At 42.6% G+C, this 20,228-nt stretch overlaps 1 protein-coding gene across 2 annotated transcripts in view; it reads right to left on the bottom strand.

The window, feature by feature from the left end:
• Positions 1–20,228, bottom strand: part of si:dkey-206f10.1 (adenylate cyclase type 8) — a 56,125-nt gene that overhangs the window by 15,907 nt on the left and 19,990 nt on the right. For both annotated transcript variants that reach the window (XM_062033985.1, XM_062033986.1), the window contains exons 9-17: positions 18,182–18,416; positions 14,977–15,147; positions 14,811–14,911; positions 14,548–14,749; positions 12,089–12,181; positions 11,861–12,021; positions 4,010–4,091; positions 3,780–3,938; positions 3,512–3,658 (exon numbers count right to left, since the gene is read on the bottom strand). In XM_062033985.1, coding sequence (XP_061889969.1) covers positions 3,512–3,658; positions 3,780–3,938; positions 4,010–4,091; positions 11,861–12,021; positions 12,089–12,181; positions 14,548–14,749; positions 14,811–14,911; positions 14,977–15,147; positions 18,182–18,416 — 1,351 coding nt within the window. The remainder of the gene's footprint in view (positions 1–3,511; positions 3,659–3,779; positions 3,939–4,009; positions 4,092–11,860; positions 12,022–12,088; positions 12,182–14,547; positions 14,750–14,810; positions 14,912–14,976; positions 15,148–18,181; positions 18,417–20,228) is intronic.

Raw genomic sequence — 20,228 nt, 5'->3', positions numbered from 1 at the left:
GTTCCTAAAAATAGATATACCGGCCCCCAGACACATTTTGTTCTGTAAATTTGTGGAGAATGTATATATGTTTAAGAGTTATTTCTTTATTCATAGTGTTTTTCCATTTGTACTCTTTCTATTTTTTCATTTTATGTCCGCAAGTAAACTGTGTGTGTTACCTTGAAGACTTGGAATGTAGGAGTTGGAATACTCCCTTATATCTTATCTGTAGTAGAACAATGAGCCTGTATTCCTTTCTGGATAGTGTTGGGGCAGTTTGCGTATTCAAGAAGTTGTCTCTTCCTGTTTGAATGTTAGACCATCCCGAGATGACGGTATGACTGTATTGGTGTGGGCTGGTCTCCTGAAGCTTCAGTAAAACATGATAATATTCCTATTCCGTCTTGATGGTCCTTCTTACTCTGCATATATGTCATCTGAAAGAACTTGGGATTGACCAGGGGCTTTAATTCCCTGAGAGGTAGACTGGTCAGACGCAACAGTTTTAACAAGTCAAATTGAAGACTTTTCAAGCCTTTTTTATGGCCTTCATGAAAACAATTTAGGACCAATTTCAAATCCACGCTGACAAAAAAGTAAAACGACATGAATGGAAATTGGAGGCCCAGAATGAATTGCAACCATATGAGTTATTCAACTGCTCTTTCATGTCGGAATACAAAATGCTTAACCTATCTAAAAACGCCAGAAGTCTCTCTATTGTAGGGTTGTCCCGATACCAATATTTTGGTACCGGTACCAAAATGTATTTCGATACTTTTCGACACTTTTCTAAATAAAGGGGACCACAAAAAATGGCATTAATTGGCTTTATTTTAACAAAAACTCCTACGGTACATTAAACATATGTTTCTTATTGGAATTTAGTCCTTAAATAAAATAGTGAACATACTAGACAACTTGTCTTTTAGTAGTAAGTAAACAAACAAAGACTCCTAATTAGTCTGCTGACGTATGCAGTAACATATTGTGTCATTTATACACCTATTATTTTGTCAACATTATTAAGGACAAGTGGTAGAAAATAAATTATTAATCTACTTGTTCATTTACCTACTCAGTGGCCTAGTGGTTAGAGTGTCCGCCCTGAGATCGGTAGGTTGTGAGTTCAAACCCCGGCCGAGTCATATCAAAGACTATAAAAATGTGACCCATTACCTCCCTGCTTGGCACTCAGCATCAAGGGGTGGAATTGGGGGTTAAATCACCAAAAATGTATTCCCGGGCGCGGCCACCGCTGCTGCCCACTGCTCCCCTCACCTCCCAGGGGGTGATCAAGGGTGATGGGTCAAAATGCAGAGAATAATTTCGCCACACCTAGTGTACCCTACTTGTGTCCTGGGCTTGACGTTAAAGTGTATCCGGCAGTGGAGGCTCCTCTATGGGGTCTTGGGGCACTAACCCCTTTACTACTGTTACCCCAGGTGGCCCTTGGCAAAAGGAGAGTACCTGACTGCCCCCTAGCCTTTAAGCATTTAAGTCCCATCTTAAAACTCATTTGTATACTCTAGCCTTTAAATAGACCCCCCTTTTAGACCAGTTGATCTGCCGTTTCTTTTCTTTTCTCCTCTGCCCCCCTCCCCCTTGTGGAGGGGGGGGGGGGGGTTACGACACAGGTCCGGTGGCCATGGATGAAGTGCTGGCTGTCCAGAGTCGGGACCCAGGGATGGACCGCTCACCTGTGCATCGGTTGGGGACATCTCTGCGCTGCTGACCCGTCTCCGCTCAGGATGGTCTCCTGCTGGCCCCACTATGGACTGGACTCTCACTATTATGTTGGATCCACTATGGACTGGACTTTCGCTGATATGTTGGATCCACTATGGACTGGACTTTCACACTATTATGTTAGATCCACTATGGACTGGACTCTCACTATTATGTTGGATCCACTATGGACTGGACTTTTGCTGATATGTTGGATCCACTATGGACTGGACTTTTGCTGATATGTTAGATCCACAATGGACTGGACTTTCACACTATTATGTTAGATCCACTATGGACTGGACTCTCACTATTATGTTAGATCCACTATGGACTGGACTCTCACTATTATGTTGGATCCACTATGGACTGGACTCTCACTATTATGTTGGATCCACTATGGACTGGACTTTCGCTGATATGTTGGATCCACTATGGACTGGACTCTCACACTATTATGTTAGATCCACTATGGACTATACTCTCACTATTATGTTAGATCCACTATGGACTGGACTCTCACTATTATGTTGGATCCACTATGGACTGGACTCTCACTATTATGTTGGATCCACTATGGACTGGACTCTCACTATTATGTTAGATCCACTATGGACTGGACTCTCACTATTATGTTGGATCCACTATGGACTGGACTTTCGCTGATATGTTGGATCCACTATGGACTGGACTCTCACGCTATTATGTTAGATCCACTATGGACTGGACTCTCACTATTATGTTAGATCCACTATGGACTGGACTCTCACTATTATGTTGGATCTACTATGGACTGGACTCTTACTATTATGTTAGATCCACTATGGACTGGACTCTCACTATTATGTTGGATCCACTATGGACTGGAATTTCGCTGATATGTTGGATCCACTATGGACTGGACTTTCACACTATTATGTTAGATCCACTATGGACTGGACTCTCACTATTATGTTGGATCCACTATGGACTGGACTCTCACTATTATGTTGGATCCACTATGGACTGGACTTTTGCTGATATGTTGGATCCACAATGGACTGGACTTTCACACTATTATGTTAGATCCACTATGGACTGGACTCTCACTATTATGTTAGATCCACTATGGACTGGACTCTCACTATTATGTTGGATCCACTATGGACTGGACTTTCACAATATTATATCAGACCCACTCGACATCCATTGCTTTCGGCCTCCCCTAGAGGGGGGTGGAGGGTTACCCACATCTGTGGTCCTCTCCAAGGTTTCTCATAGTCATTCACATGGACGTCCCACTGGGGTGAGTTTTCCTTGCCCTTATGTGGGCTCTGTACCAAGGGTGTTGTTGTGGCTTGTGCAGCCTTTTGGGACACTTGTGATTTAGGGATGCATAAATAAACATTGATTGATTGATTGATTGATTGATAGCCAGGGATACGGTGAAGACCTCAACGGCGGAGCAGGCGGAAGACGGTAGATTTAAGAACTACCACAATGGCTGCGATGGCGGAGGAAGGCTGCAGCAGAAAAGGGTCCCCAGTCGTCTTGGACTCCATGCCACTGGACCCTGACCCGATTCTGTCAAGGATGGTGTGGTGATTGTCTGTGCACCAGTCTACCCACGTTAAACAAAGTCACGCACAGGCATCCTCCATAAAGGGATACACCCCTACCAGGAGGATCGTCCTACTCGATTGTTATCCAATATTATTCCCTCTGTTTCCCCTTTAAATGTGTTTTGACAAGTAATCAGTTATTTTTCTTCCATATTTTGTCCAGATGATAGTCAACAAGTCACATCACCGCCAATCGTTACCTCGTCAAAGCCAGCGATGATCTCATTGAGCAGTCGTAGGCAGTCCACACCTTCATGTCGGACCTCTTTTTGCTCAAAGTACTCGTTAAAGCCAGCAACAGAAGCAAACATGACTCCCACTTCATCGTATGACTGGGAGTAGAGTTCCTACAAAGAAAACATGGATTGATCTGTAAGCTGTGGCACGGTTCACTGGTTTCAGTCCAACAGCATAATCCTCAGCGTTGATCTCGCACGGACGTCTATAGTGATCAGTATTTGTCCGCACCTCATCGTTCTTGCTGCGCTCCAAGAAGTGCCGGGCCACGTGCACGGGCAGAATATTGTGCAGAAGACATTCGTTGTGTTCCCGAAGCTCCCTCATGTCCTCCACTTCCTGCTGGGCCTGCAGACGCCACAGGAAGTCCAGCCTGGCGGTGGCTTCCCACTGACAGGAGAAGGGCAAACGCGTTACGTCCGTTGCCGGCGACCTAGAAGATGTAGAGATGGCGAGAGTACCTGGCGTCCATTGTAGAAGACGGCAACAATGAACATGACCAGGAGAAGAATGGCGATCCACTTCCTCCTGACGTAGTGAGACCTGTGGCCCGGGGAAATGATCTGATCAGTTAGTCAGTCCCTCCAGGATTTCATGTGCTTTGTTATGCCTGAATTTGCGGCAGGTTTTTCGAAAAGTTGCAATATTTTGAGGCTTTAAAGGCCTACTGAAATCCACTACTAGCGACCACGCAGTCTGATAGTTTATATATCAATGATGAAATCTTAACATTGCAACACATGCCAATATGGCCGGGTTAACTTATAAAGTGCAATTTTAAATTTCCCGCTAAACTTCCGGTTGAAAACGTCTATGTATGATGACGTATGCGCGTGACGTCAATCGTTGAACCGGAAGTATTGGTACCCCATTGAATCCAATACAAAAAAGCTCTGTTTTCATCGCAAAATTCCACAGTGTTCTGGACATCTGTGTTGGTGAATCTTTTGCAATTTGTTTAATGAACAATGGAGACTAGAAAGAAGAAAGTTGTAGGTGGGATCGGTGTATTAGCTGTAGCAACACAACCAGGAGGACTTTGACTTGGATAGCAGACGCGCTAGCCAACGCTAGCCGACGCTAGCCGACGCTAGCCGCCGACCGCATGGATGATCGGGTGAAGTCCTTTGTCCTTCCGTCGATCGCTGGAACGCAGGTGAGCACGGGTGTTGATGAGCAGATGAGGGCTGGCTGGCGTAGGTGGAGCGCTAATGTTTTTATCATAGCTCTGTGAGGTCCCGTTGCTAAGTTAGCTTCAATGGCGTTGTTAGCAACAGCATTGTTAAGCTTCGCCAAGCTGGGAATTATTAACCGTGTAGTTACATGTCCATGGTTTATTAGTATTGTTGATTTTCTGTCTATCCTTCCAGTCAGGGGTTTATTTATTTAGTTTCTATCTGCATTTGAGCCCGATGCTATCACGTTAGCTCAGTAGCTAAAGAGCTTCGCCGATGTATTGTCGTGGAGATAAAAGTCACTGTGAATGTCCATTTCGCGTTCTTGACTCTCATTTTCAAGAGGATATAGTATCCGAGGTGGTTTAAAATACAAATCCGTGATCCACAATAGAAAAAGGAGAAAGTGTGGAATCCAATGAGCCAGCTTGTACCTAAGTTACGGTCAGAACGAAAAAAGATACGTCCTGCACTGCACTCTAGTCCTTCACTCTCACGTTCCTCATCCACAAATCTTTCATCCTCGCTCAAATTAATGGGGTAATCGTCGCTTTCTCGGTCCGAATCTCTCTTGCTGCATTGTAAACAATGGGAAAATGTGAGGAGTCCTTCCTCCGGTGACGTCACCATACTTGCCAACCCTCCCGTTTTTAGCGGGAGAATCCCGGTATTCAGCGCCTCTCCCGACAACCTCCCGGCAGAGATTTTCTCCCGACAAACTCCCGGTATTCAGCCGGAGCTGGAGGCCACGCCCCCTCCAGCTCAATGCGGACCTGAGTGGGGACAGCCGTTCTCACGTCCGCTTTCCCAGCAGCTTGCCTGCCCAATGACGTCATAACATCCACGGCTTTTAGAGAGTAGAGCGCACAACAAGGAGAGAGAGTTCTTGGTTTCTTATGTGGGTTTATTGTTAGGCAGTTTCATTAACGTCCTCCCAGCGCGGTAACAACACACAACAACAGCAGTCACGTTTAGTCTACCGTAAAGCAGTTTGTCTGCCATAAACAGCAATGTTGTGACACTCTTAAACAGGACAATACTGCCACCTACTGGATAGCCTGCAGAACACTGAAATTCAAGTATGTCTTTTATTTATATGTATAATAAAATAAAAATATATATATATAGCTAGAATTCACTGAAAGTCAAGTATTTCATACATATATATATATATATTATATATATATATATATGTATGAAATACTTGATTTGGTGAATTCTAGCTGTAAATATACTCTCCTCTTAACCACGCCCCCCCCCCCCCCCCCCACCTCCCGATATTGGAGGTCTCAAGGTTGGCAAGTATGGACGTCACGCTACTTCCGGTATAGGCAAGGCTTTTTTTTATCAGCGACCAAAAGTTGCAAACTTTATCGTCGTTGTTCTCTACTAAATCCTTTCAGCAAAAATATGGCAATATCGCGAAATGATCAAGTATGACACATAGAATGGATCTGCTATCCCCGTTTAAATAAAAACATTTCATTTCAGTAGGCCTTTAACATTGAACCGATCCGTTGTTTTTTGATTGATTGATTGAGACTTTTATTAGTAGGTTGCACAGTGAAGTACATATTCCGTACAATTGACCACTAAATGGTAACACCCGAATAAGTTTTTCAACTTGTTTAAGTCGGGGTCCACTTAAATTGATTCATGATACAGATATATACTATCATATATACTATCATCATAATACAGTCATCACACAAGATAATCACATTGAATTATTTACATTATTTACAATCAGGAGTGTGGAGGGGGGGTGGGGTGGGGGGGTGGGGGGTGGGGGGTGGGGATATGGACATCAAGTAGTGGACATAGAGAGAGAGAGAGAGAGAGAGAGAGAGAGAGAGAGATCAGAAGGCATAAGAAAAAGAATCTGCATTTGATTGTTTACATTTGATTATTAGCAATCCGGGGAGGGTGTTAGTTTAGGGTTGTAGCTGCCTGGAGGTGAACTTTTATAGCGGTTTTGAAGGAGGATAGAGATGCCCTTTCTTTTATACCTGTTGGGAGCGCATTCCACATTGATGTGGCATAGAAAGAGAATGAGTTAAGACCTTTGTTAGTTCGGAATCTGGGTTTAACGTGGTTAGTGGAGCACCCCCTGGTGTTGTGGTTATGGCGGTCATTTACGTTAAGGAAGTAGTTTGACATGTACTTCGGTATCAGGGAGGTGTAGCGGATTTTATAGACTAGGCTCAGTGCAAGTTGTTTAACTCTGTCCTCCACCTTGAGCCAGCCCACTTTAGAGAAGTGGGTAGGAGTGAGGTGGGATCTGGGGTGGAGGTCTAGAAGTAACCTGACTAGCTTGTTCTGAGAGGTTTGGAGTTTAGATTTGAGGGTTTTGGAGGTGCTAGGGTACCAGGAGGTGCATGCGTAATCGAAAAAGGGTTGAACGAGAGTTCCCGCCAGAATCCTCAAGGTGCTTTTGTTGACCAGAGAGGAAATTCTGTAGAGAAATCTTGTTCGTTGGTTAACCTTTTTGATTACCTTGGTTGCCATTTTATCACAGGAAAGGTTAGCCTCTAGAATGGAACCTAGGTAGGTGACCTCATCTTTCCTGGTGATGACACTGTCACCTACTTTTATGGTGAAGTGATTGACTCTCTTAAGTTTGATGTGGGACCCAAACAGGATGGATTCTGTTTTACCCAAGTGGATGGATAGCTTGTTGTCAGCGAGGCAGGTGCAAGTTCTACAGAGCTCAGCACTGAGGATTTTCTCCACCTGTGACTTGTCCTTGCCGGATACCAGCAGGGCAGAGTCATCCGCAAACAAAAACAATTCACAGTCACATGCCGTGGTGAAGAAGGAGCTGAGCCGGAAGGCAAAGCTCTCAATTTACCGGTCGATCTACGTTTTCCCATCCTCACCTATGGTCATGAGCTCTGGGTTATGACCGAAAGGACAAGATCACAATGAGTTTCCTCCGTTGGGTGGCGGGGCTCTCCCTTAGAGATAGGGTGAGAAGCTCTGTCATCCGGGAGGAACTCAAAGTAAAGCCGCTGCTCTTCCACATGGAGAGGAGCCAGATGAGGTGGTTCGGGCATCTTCTCAGGATGCCACCCGAACGCCTCCCTAGGGAGGTGTTTAGGGCACGTCCGACCGGTAGGAGGCCACGGGGAAGACCCAGGACACGTTGGGAAGACTATGTCTCCCGGCTGGCCTGGGAACGTCTCGGGATCCCCCGGGAGAAGATGGACGAAGTGGCTGGGGAGAGGGAAGTCTGGGCTTCCCTGCTTAGGCTGCTGCCCCCGCGACCCGACCTCAAATAAGCGGAAGAGGATGGATGGATGGATGGATGGATGGATGGAACATTGAACCAACTTGTGATTTTATGAATTTGTTATGATTAGAGATGTCCGATAATGGCTTTTTTGCCGATATCCGATATTCCGATATTGTCCAACTCTTAATTACAGATTCCGATATCAAGCGATACCGCTTTTATACAGTGGTGGAATGAACACATTATAATTTAGTTGTGATGCCCCGCTGGATGCATTAAACAATGTAACTTTACCATGATTTGATTAACGTGGACCCCGACTTAAACAAGTTGAAAAACTTATTGGGGTGTTACCATTTCGTGGTCAATTGTACGGAATATGTACTGTACTGTACTGTTGACGGACGTTAGCCGCGAGCTAGCTAGCTATGTCTTAAAGCACCTCTTCCTGAGGGTGTTTCAGTGTTATAACTTCACCTTTATCTTCACTTTTTAAGGCAAAATGCGTCCGTTCTCCCTTTTCTGTCTACACACTGTGTCTGCTTGTAAGTACTCCGTGATCGTGCGCTGCCGAACATGCTCCTCTGCTCGTAAACCAGAAATGTCACGACGTGATGGCGGGGACCGGTACTTTTTAGAGGCAATGTAGTACCGAATATGAATTATTAGTATCACGGTACTATACTAATACCGGTATACGTACAACCTAGAGATGTCCAATAATATCGGCCTGCTGATATTATAGGCCGATAAATGCTTTAAAATGTAATATCGGAAATTATCGGTATCGGTTTCAACCTCCCGATTTTCCTGGGAAACTCCCGAATTTCAGTGCCCCTCCCGATAATCTCCCGGGGCAACCATTCTCCCGAATTCCTCCCAATTTCCACCCGGACAACAATATTGAGGGCGTGCCTTAAAGACACTGCCTTTAGCGTCCTCTACAAACTGTAGTCATGTTAGCTTTTCCTCCATACAAACAGCGTGCACACAAGTGAGTGCAAGCCATACTTGATCAACAGCCATACAGGTCACACTGGGGGTGGCCGTATAAACAACTTTAACACTGTTACAAATATGCGCCACACTTTGAACCCACACCAAACAAGAATGACAAACACATTTCGGGAGAACATCCGCACCGTAACACAACATAAACACAACAGAAGAAATACCCAGAACCCCTTGCAGCACTAACTCTTCCGGGACGCTACAATAACATCTACGACTTTTGGAGCTCAGTGCACAACTGCACACACAACAAGAAGGAGACGAAGCAGAAGAACGAAGAAGAGACATGGGGACGACGAGTAAGAAGAAGAAATACGCTTGCAAGTTCCAAAATGATTGGAAAAAAATAATTTAATTTCATCCAGGACAGCTCGAAGGGGAAGGGTATGCTGCCTGCAACTCAACCCCGACCGCCCCCAACCCCGCCCCCGCAACCACGCCCCCCGCCCCTCATCTCCCGAATTCGGAGGTCTCAAGGTTGGCAAGAATGTTGGTATCGCGGTACTATACTAATACCTGTATACCGTACAACCCTGTGTATTACATTACCCAGAAGGCTTTGTGCATTAGACGGGAACCAGAAGTAGGTTTGAGCTATGCGGGACATTGACAATTGTATTGTTTGAGTAATTAAGTGTCGATATATTGTTATATGTTGTTGTTCCTGCTTCGTCTACACAAGAAACAAACACAAGTTTTGATCAGACAGTTGACGTGCGCATTTGCACGCCGCTCAAAGACAACGTTCCATTTGGGAAAATGACGCAGATGGGGAAGTTGCGGGCATTGGATAAAGTTGCGAGGCTGCGCATTATTGCTCTGGTGTATCGTCAAATTCGTAAGACAATGGCAGCGACTAAAGGAGCCCAAAGGCTGTTCGTCGCAATGGATGGTTTGGGCAGGGCTGCGGGAACACAGACTGCGGCGATTTCTGAACTGAATCGCAAGATGGATCACATCATGGAGAAGCTTGCTGAAAAGGAAAATGGAATTGAATTTGAGAGCACCCAGCATGGACGAATAGAACAGACAAGTCATTGTTTTGTCTGCTCGCGGAAAACAAACATCTTAATCTACGATTTGACTCCCTCGAATGGCCTTGATGCTGTGGAAACAGGACCAGGCTCTTCTGAAAAACACCCCAGAGGACACCTCAATGATGGACGCTTTTGACCTCCCTCCCTCCTCAACGACACCTGGAGTCGAACTTTTGCAGATCGGCCTCAGTCTAAAAAAACATTACATCATCACACCCAAGACAATTGGGCACACACGCACCCCCCCCCAGCGTTTCATATTAGCAGTCGACCTCCAGGGTCCCAACTCCTCCACCCTCTGTTGCGAGTTGTCGTGATTAAATGTAACGTGTTTATGTGTGCATTGCATGGAGGTTTTTTCCCACTCCAGACTAGGCCCTCTTAGGAGCCCAGTCTAGATTGTATTTTTTTACTCTATGACTTGAAGGGGTCCTCTTTGGACCCCATCAACATTGTTGGTCCTATTAATCCGGTTTATTGGCAGCTACCAAAATTGTTGGTCCTATTGTTGGTCGTATTATTCCGGTTCATTGGAAGCTACCAACATTGTTGGTACTTTGGTCCTATTATTTCGGTTCATTGGCAGCTACCAATGTTGTTGGTCCTATTGTTGGTCCTATTATTCCGGTTCATTGTCAGCTACCAAAATTGTTGGTGATCTGGTCCTATTATTCCGGTTCATTGTCAGCTACCAAAATTGTTGGTGATCTGGTCCTATTATTCCGGTTCATTGGCAGCTACCAATGTTGTTGGTCCTATTGTTGGTCCTATTATTCCGGTTCATTGACAGCTACCAACATTGTTGGTCATTTGGTCCTATTATTCCGGTTCATTGGCAGCTACCAACATTGTTGGTCCTATTGTTGGTACTATTATTCCGGTTCATTGGCAGCTACCAACATTGGACACCTCAATGATGGACGCTTTTGACCTCCCTCCCTCCTCAACGACACCTGGAGTCGAACTTTTGCATATCGGCCTCAGTCTAAAAAAACATTACATCATCACACCCAAGACAATTGGGCACACACGCACCCCCCCCCCCCCGCTATATAAATCCCAGTTATTATTATTATTATTTATTATTCCGGTTCATTGGCAGCTACCAACATTGTTGGTCCTATTATTCCGGTTCATTGGCAGCTACCAACATTGTTGGTCATTTGGTCCTATTATTCTGGTTCATTGGCAGCTACCAACATTGTTGGTCCTATTGTTGGTACTATTATTCCGGTTCATTGGCAGCTACCGACATTGGACACCTCAATGATGGACGCTTTTGACCTCCCTCCCTCCTCAACGACACCTGGAGTCGAACTTTTGCAGATCGGCCTCAGTCTAAAAAAACATTACATCATCACTCCCAAGACAATTGGGCACACACGCACCCCCCACCCCCCAGCGTTTCATAGTAGCAGTCGACCTCCAGGGCCCCAACTCCTCCACCCTCTGTTGCGAGTTGTCGTGATTAAATGTAACGTGTTTATGTGTGCATTGCATGGAGGTTTTTTCCCACTCCAGACTAGGCCCCCTTAGGAGCCCAGTCTAGATTGTATTTTTTTACTCATTTTTTTCCGCAGCGTTTTACCTTTTTCCCATCTTTTACGGGCCGCCTCGTGGCGACCCATCAGCGTTCCTGTTCTGTAACCCTGTACACTGTTTCTTTGTCTCATCTTGAACGGGTTTGTGCTGAAAACATAGTTTCGTTGTGCTTGTGCAATGACAATAAAGACCTACCTGATCTGATCTGATTATTCGCGGGGATTTTGCGTGAATTCGGAACGATCGCCACAGTGCGAATTTCTGCAGGGCCTGTTCAGGAATGGAAATAACCATTCCTTTTTATGGTCTGACCTGTGCAGCATGTCATGGCGTGCAAGAGAGAGGAAGGCCAGATGGATGAGGTAGGAGTAGACGGCCACCGCCAGCAGCAACACAGCCAGCTTCAGCAGCGAATTGAGACGTAGAAACACGGCGCACGTCACCATGGCGATCACGCCGCTCAACACAAACACCTGGATAGGTAAAGAAACAGTAGATTTTGGAGGTGCAACACTCATAATGGTCAAAAGTGTTTATTACCTCTGGGAATGTACACAAAGTGAGTGAACGTGAAGATATGTTGTCTCTGCCCGACACATTAGACTCTTCTCTGTCCGTCACAATGCACCACACCTGCAGTCCCCAAAAAAAATGGAAAGGACTTTTACTTTCTTTCATATTAATTGTATTGGTTATAATAATTTGTTATTTCTTGTTTTAATGTACACAACCCAAAAGCAGTGAAGTTGGCATGTTGTGTAAATGGTAAATAAACACAGACATGTGTTCCACAGTCCCAAATCACTATGAGACAAACTAATCAGCTTAAAATAGCCACTTGGGTAAATATCATACATCAATTGAGGGTTTAATTGTACTGTTGCATCTCCATAGTGCAGGGGGGTCAAAGTCACTTTAGCTCAGGGGCCGCGTGGAGGAAAATGTGTGCACACGCGAGCCGGACTATTCAAATCATGGCATTAAAACTAAAAAATAAAGACAACTTCGGATTGTTCTCTTTGTCTTACTTTGGCCAAAAATAGAACAAACACATTCTGAAAATATTACAATGAAGATATAGAAAAAAATACCGGCAGCGGTAAAGTTTAGATCCATGAAGGAAAGAAGAAAGTGAATGAATGTTTATAACTGAATACATTTACGTATGCATAAACATGTGTTTTCTTTTGTATAATTTTTTTGAATGAAAGAAGTAACGTTTATGACAACCTTTTCCCAAAACACAATATAGAATGTGAGATATAACAGGATAATGCATACGTTTATCATTTGTTTTCAAAAGGCTTACAAAAAAGTGGGACCCCGAAAATTTACTGTGGGACCCCATTTTTATGACTTGAAGGGGTCCAAAGGACCCCATCAACATTGTTGGTCCTATTAATCCGGTTTATTGGCAGCTACCAACATTGTCGGTCCTATTGTTGGTCGTATTATTCCTGTTCATTGGCAGCTACCAACATTGTTGGTACTTTGGTCCTATTATTCCGGTTCATTGGCAACTACCAATGTTGCTGGTCCTATTGTTGGTCCTATTATTCCGGTTCATTGGCAGCTACCAACATTGTTGGTCATTTGGTCCTATTATTCCGGTTCATTGGCAGCTACCAACATCGTTGGTCCTAATGTTGGTACTATTATTCCGGTTCATTGGCAGCTACCAACATTGTTGGTCGTATTATTCCGGTTCATTGGCAGCTACCAACATTGTTGGTCATTTAATCCTATTATTCCGGTTCATTGGCAGCTACCAATGTTGTTGGTCCTATTGTTGGTCCTATTATTCCGGTTCATTGGCAGCTACCAACATTGTTGGTCCTATTGTTGGTCCTATCATTCCGGTTCATTGGCAGCTATCAACATTGTCGGTCCTATTGTTGGTCCTATTATTCCGGTTCATTGGCAGCTGCCAACATTGTTGGTCCTATTATTCCGGTTCATTGGCAGCTACCAACATTGTTGGTCATTTAATCCTATTATTCCGGTTCATTGGCAGCTACCAATGTTGTTGGTCCTATTGTTGGTCCTATTATTCCGGTTCATTGGCAGCTACCAACATTGTTGGTCCTATTGTTGGTCCTATCATTCCGGTTCATTGGAAGCTACCAACATTGTCGGTCCTATTGTTGGTCCTATTATTCCGGTTCATTGGCAGCTATCAACATTGTCGGTCCTATTGTTGGTCCTATTATTCCGGTTCATTGGCAGCTACCAACATTATTGGTCCTTCAGTCATATTATTTCGGTTCATTAGCAGCTACCAACATTGTTGGCCCTATTATTCCGGTTCATTGGCAGCTACCAACATTGTTGGTTCTATTGTTGGTCCTATTATTCTGGTTTATTAGCAGCTACCAACATTGTTGGTCCTATTGTTGGTCCTATTATTTCGGTTCATTAGCAGCTACCAACATTGTTGGTCATATTGTTGGCCCTATTATTCTGGTTTATTAGCAGCTAGCAACATTGTTGGTCCTATTGTTGGTCCTATTATTCCGGTTCATTGGCAGCTACCAACATTGTTGGTCCTATCATTCCGGTTCATTGGCAGCTATCAACATTGTCGGTCCTATTGTTGGTCCTATTATTCCGGTTCATTGGCAGCTACCAACATTGTCGGTCCTATTGTTGGTCCTATTATTCCGGTTCATTGGCAGCTACCAACATTGTTGGTCCTTCAGTCCTATTATTCCGGTTCATTGGCAGCTACCAACATTGTTGGTTCTATTGTTGGTCCTATTATTCCGGTTCATTGGCAGCTACCAACATTGTTGGTTCTATTGTTGGTCCTATTATCCTGGTTTATTAGCAGCTACCAACATTGTTGGTTCTATTGTTGGTCCTATTATTCCGGTTCATTGGCAGCTACCAACATTGTTTGTCCTATTATTCCGGTTCATTGGCAGCTACAAACATTGTCGGTCCTATTATTCTGCTTTATGAGCAGCTAAAGACACTGAGAGCTCTACATGGGGTCTCACCATGTCCATGGAGGCTAAGCCAAAGTTGATGACAATAGCGAGGAGGGTGAGAATGCTGCGAGCGCTGTTGTTCTCATGGATCCAGCAGCAGAAGAGTTGCAGTTGAGCGGGACACCAGCGGAACTCCTCAGCTAAGGCCAGCAGCAGCAGCAGCGTGTAGGTGAGCAGGAAGAGGGAGAACTGGAGGATGGCGGGGACTAACCTGCCGGGAGAAGACAAAGAGGCTCCTCATCTAGCATCAGCTTGTGTTGGTATCTTCTCACCTGGGAGCGGAGATGAGGGCCTGGGCAGCCATGACGAAGAGGAGCATGATGAAGGAACACACCAGGTTGGAGTTGAACATTTCATCTCTCATCTGGGAAAACTACGGTGGCCACAAAGGAGAATTAGAAGTCAAGATTGAGAAAGGTTGTCTGAATATGTCCACACCTTCTCCTCGATGTGTGAGTCTTTGAAGACCAGAGAGAGGGGAGTGATGTGCTCCTGATGCATGCGCTCACTGCTCCGAACCTCGATGGCATGGTTGATGCGTTCATTGATCTTCTTGGAGGTAGACGACCAGATGTTGGGTAATGATCCGTTGGTGAAGGAGGCCAAGATCTGTCAGGAAATATGATGATGATGGGATCAGTGGAGGACGACTATGACACCAATAGAGTCAAACTCTTTGTAAATATCTCAGAGAGCAGCTCAGAATTGTTTTCTACAGCATATTACTGTCAACAGAAAAACAGTATCACGGTTTCCCTGCTTAGGCTGCTGCCCCCGCGACCCGACCTCGGATAAACGGAAGAAGATGGATAGATGGATGGACTGTTTTTTACGGTAATATTCTGGCAACTTAGCGGCCAGTTATTTTTACTGTAACATCTACGGTAATTATTTTTTACAGTAAAAAAAACAGTACCACATTTTTTTTCACGGTAAAATTCTGGCAACTTTTTAAACTTTTTTTAACTATAAAATCTATTGTCATTTTTGGAGTGTACAATTTGATGGATACATTGCTTTAAAATCACACGTCAAAAGTGGTAAAGGAATGGCTAAATCAGGCTAGAATGAAGGTTTTAGAATGGCCTTCCCAAAAGTCCTGACTTAAAGGTGTGGACAATGCTGAAGAAACAAGTCCATGTCAGAAAAGCAACACATTTAGCTGAACTGCACCAATTTTGTGGTTCAAAATTCCAGCAGAAGCTTGTGGATGGCTACCAAAAGTGCCTTATTGCAGGTCAACTTGCCAAGGGACATGTAAGCAAATATTAACATTGCTGTATGTATACTTTTGACCCAGCTCACATTTTCAGTAGACTCATAATAAATTCATAAAAGAAGCAAACTTCATGAATGTTTTTTGTGAGCAACAAGTATGTGCTCCAATCACTACATCACAAAAAAACAAGAGTTGTAGAAATGATTGTAAACTCAAGACAGCCATGACATGATGTTCTTTACAAGTGTATGTACACTTTTGACCACCACTGTAGATGTATCAACATAGAAGGATTTAACTCATGGTATCATTACACAATTGCCTGCACCCTATGCATTTGATTCTGTAGATTTGGCAGTAAAAACAGTGGTATTGTTTTCCCATTTACAGTAATCCACTGTAAAAAAAACAACAAAAAAACCCTGTAGATTTTACAGTAAAAAACTGACAGCTCAGTCACCAGAATTTTACCGTAAAAACCAGTGGTGTCGTTTTTCCATTTACAGTAATTCACTATAAAAAAAAATTACAATCATGGCTTTTTAAATAAAAAAAAAACCCTGGCAGCTCAGTTGACAGAATTATACTGTATAATGTGATGTAGTTTTTACAGCATGTTAATGTAAATGGAAAAACTGTACCAGTGTATTTTACAGTAAGATTCTGGCAATTGAGCTGTCAGTTTTTTTTACTGTAAAATCTACAGGTTTTTTTGTTTTGTTTGTTTTTACAGTGGATTACTGTAAATGGAAAAACGGCACCACTGTTTTTTTTACAGTAAAATTCTGGCGACTGAGTTGTCAGTTTTTACTTTAAAATCTACTGGTTGTTTTTTTTTTTTTTTACAGTGGATTACTGTAAATGGGAAAAAGGTACCACTTTTTTTTTTTTACAGTAAAATTCTGGTGACTGAGCTGCCAAGTTTTTTTTACTTAAAAAACTATGATTGTAATTTTTTTCATAGTGGATTACTGTAAATGGAAAAACAGCACCACTGTTTTATTTTTACAGTAAAATGCTGGTGACTGAGCTGTCAGTTTCTTTTACTGTAAAATCTACAGGTTTTTTTTTGTTTGTTTTTACCGTGGATTACTGTTAATGGAAAAACGGAACCACTGTTTTTTTTACAGTAAAATTCTGGTGACTGAGCTGTCGGTTTTTTACTGTAAAATCTACAGTTTTTGTTTAGTTTTTTGAAAGTGGATTACTGTAAATGGAAAAAGGGCACCAGTGTCTTTTTACATTAAAATTCTGGTGACTGAGCTGTCAGTTTTTTTACTGTAAAATCCACAGTTTTTTTTGGTTTGTTTTTACAGTGGATTACTGTTAATGGAAAAACGGAACCACTGTTTTTTTTTACAGTAAAATTCTGGTGACTGAGCTGCCAGTTTTTTTTACTTAAAAAACTATAGTTGTAATTTTTTTCATAGTAGATTACTGTAAATGGAAAAACAACACCAATGTTTTATTTTTACAGTAAAATGCTGGTGACTGAACTGTCAGTTTTTTACTGTAAAATCTACAGGTTTTTTTTGTTTGTTTTTTCAGTGGATTACTGCTAATGGAAAAACATAACCACTGTTTTTTCCAGTAAAATTCTGGTGACTGAGCTGTCAGTTTTTTTACTGTAAAATCTACAGTTATTTGTTTAGTTTTTTGACAGTAGATTACTGTAAATGGGAATAAGGTACCACTGATTTTTTTTAAATAAAATTTTGGCAACTAAACTGCCAGTTTTTTTCAAACCGTAAAATCCACAGTTGCTTTTACAGTGTGTTACTGTAAATGAAAACAAAACAAAACAGTATAAAAGGTTTTTTTAAAGTAAAATTCTGACGACTGAACTGCCTGTTTTTTTTGTTTTTTTTTACTGTAAAATCAACAGTTGTTTTTTTTTTACAGTGTATAACTGTAAATCAAAAACGTGTGGGGGGGGTATTTAAAAAAAAAAAAACAATTTAATTTTTTTTTTTTACATAAATAAATACAATCATGTGTGCTTACGGACTGTATCCCTGCAGACTGTATTGATCTATATCGATATATAATTTATATATTGTGTTTTTTATGTTGATTTCATAAAAATAAAAAAAATAAAAATAAAAAAATGTTTTTTTATTTATTTATTTTTTTTAAATTTCTTGTGCGGCCCGGTACCAATCGGTCCGCGGACCGGTATCGGTCTAGTATGCATATATCTAAAAAAAGGCTTTTTTAAAAAGAAGGGTTTTTAAGCCTTTTTTAAAAGCATCCACAGTCTGTGGTCCCCTCAGGTGGTCAGGGAGAGCGTTCCACAGACTGGGAGCGGTGGAGCAGAAACCCCGGTCTCCCATTGTTTGTAGCTTCGTCCTCGGAGGTTGGAGGAGGTTAGCCTGTCCGTATTATTTCCAACTGTCACTCATATAAAATGACAAAGTGACTTACACTTTTCATGTCAATGGCGCTCCCGAATGGAATTTCTTGGCTACAAGCTCGACTTGTTTTCTGGACTTTGGGGGCCTCGTCGTGGTTGTCTTCATGTCTGTCCGCCAGAGGACAAATGAAGAAGGTGTCGATGTTGTGTCGCCGCAGAAAGTCATTGCGGTCCCCTCCTCGTCCGTCCTCCGTCTTGTAGGTACCTTCCAGGCAGTCCAGGGTTGCCTTGGAGATGTGGATTCGCCTGTTGAAGGGAAACATTTGCACAGAACGGGAGCTAAATTAACAGAATACCGTATTGACTCAAATATTCAACACGGTAAGAAGATAAGTCTTCTTATATTTATTCTAGCGATGTTTACATGCACAATAACAGGTACCCTAGGAAGTCAATATATCTTTATATACCGTATTTTTCCGACCATAAGGCGCACTTCAAATCCTTTCATTTTCCCAAAACTCGACAGTGCGCCTTATAACCCGCTGCGCCTAATGTACGGAATCATTTTGTTTGTGCTTACCGACATTGAAGCTATTTTATTTGGTACATGGTGAAATGATAATTGTGACCAGTAGATGGCAGTCACACATATGAGATACGTGTAGACTGCAATATGAGTCAAGTAAACAACACCAACATGTTATATGTTCATTGAAAATATAGAACATTACACACGGCGCTCAAAAATCTATCAAAATGTTTTAGTAGGACTTTGGTAAGCTATGAAGCCACACCACTTGATGGATTGTACTGTGCTTCAACATACCAGTGTTATTATGATGTGCGTATAAGGTAAGACATATTATCGTTTTGTTTCGCAATATTATGCAAAAGCAACTTTTCTTACCTTCTGGTACCTGCTGATCTGTATTTAGGATCTGCATAAGTCCTGAAAATGTGTGCGCGTCACCCTTTGTAGTCGATAAGCTTCTTCTTTTCCTCTATCTTCTTGTTATGTGACATTCATCCTCCGCTGTTGCCATTTCTAATATAAAGTAGTGTAAAGTTCTTACTTATATCTGTCAGTAAACTCACCATGAAAGCGCTAAAACATACCGGTGTGGTGAGTTTACATTATTCACCCGAGGAACTTTAGTTATTAGAGAGTTCCGGTCGGACGCTTTTTAGCGGGACGCATTTCCGGCCTTGTTGTTGTTTCCGGATGAGGAGATGCTGCTCCGTTATTGATTGAAGTAAAGTGTGAATGTCATTAAAACAGTTAGCTCCATCTTTTGACACTTCTTCCACTCCCGTCCTTGCACGCTACACCGCTACAACAAAGATGACGGGGAGAAGACGCTGTCCAAGGTGAGCCACGTAAAGAAGACCGCCCACAAAACGGCGCATCCGGAAGCGACTGTCAGAAAGCGGCTTGAAGATGATGTGTAAAACATCATCTATGCAACATTTTGACCAAAGAACCACCATTACATGTTATGTAGACCACAAGGAAGTATGAGGGGCCCTTAGGGACATTATTCAGAATTACCTCTTACATACATTTCAGTAGTGTGTGTGAGAGAAAAACATTTCAGTTGTTTATGTGAGAGCATTTCAGTAGTGTGTATAAGTGTGTTTCAGTAGTGTGTATAAGAGTGTTTCAGTAGTGTGTATAAGTGTGTTTCAGTAGTGTGTATAAGAGTGTTTCAGTAGTGTGTATAAGAGTGTTTCAGTAGTGTGTATAAGAGTGTTTCAGTAGTGTGTGTGAGAGAAAAACATTTCAGTTGTTTATGTGAGAGCATTTCAGTAATGTGTATAAGAGTGTTTCAGTAGTGTGTGTGAGAGTGTTTCAGTAGTGTGTGTGAGAGAAAAACATTTCAGTTGTGTATGTGAGAGCATTTCAGTAGTGTATAAGAGTGTTTCAGTAGTGTGTATAAGAGTGTTTCAGTAGTGTGTGTGAGAGAAAAACATTTCAGTTGTTTATGTGAGAGCATTTCAGTAGTGTGTATAAGAGTGTTTCAGTAGTGTCTATAAGAGTGTTTCAGTAGTGTGTGTGAGAGAAAAACATTTCAGTTGTTTATGTGAGAGCATTTCAGTAATGTGTATGAGAGTGTT

This window comes from Entelurus aequoreus, linkage group LG23, assembly GCF_033978785.1.
Source record: "Entelurus aequoreus isolate RoL-2023_Sb linkage group LG23, RoL_Eaeq_v1.1, whole genome shotgun sequence".
Taxonomy (NCBI): domain Eukaryota; kingdom Metazoa; phylum Chordata; class Actinopteri; order Syngnathiformes; family Syngnathidae; genus Entelurus; species Entelurus aequoreus.
Note: the sequence above shows the minus strand (reverse complement) of the source record. Positions and strands in the feature narration are given on the sequence as shown.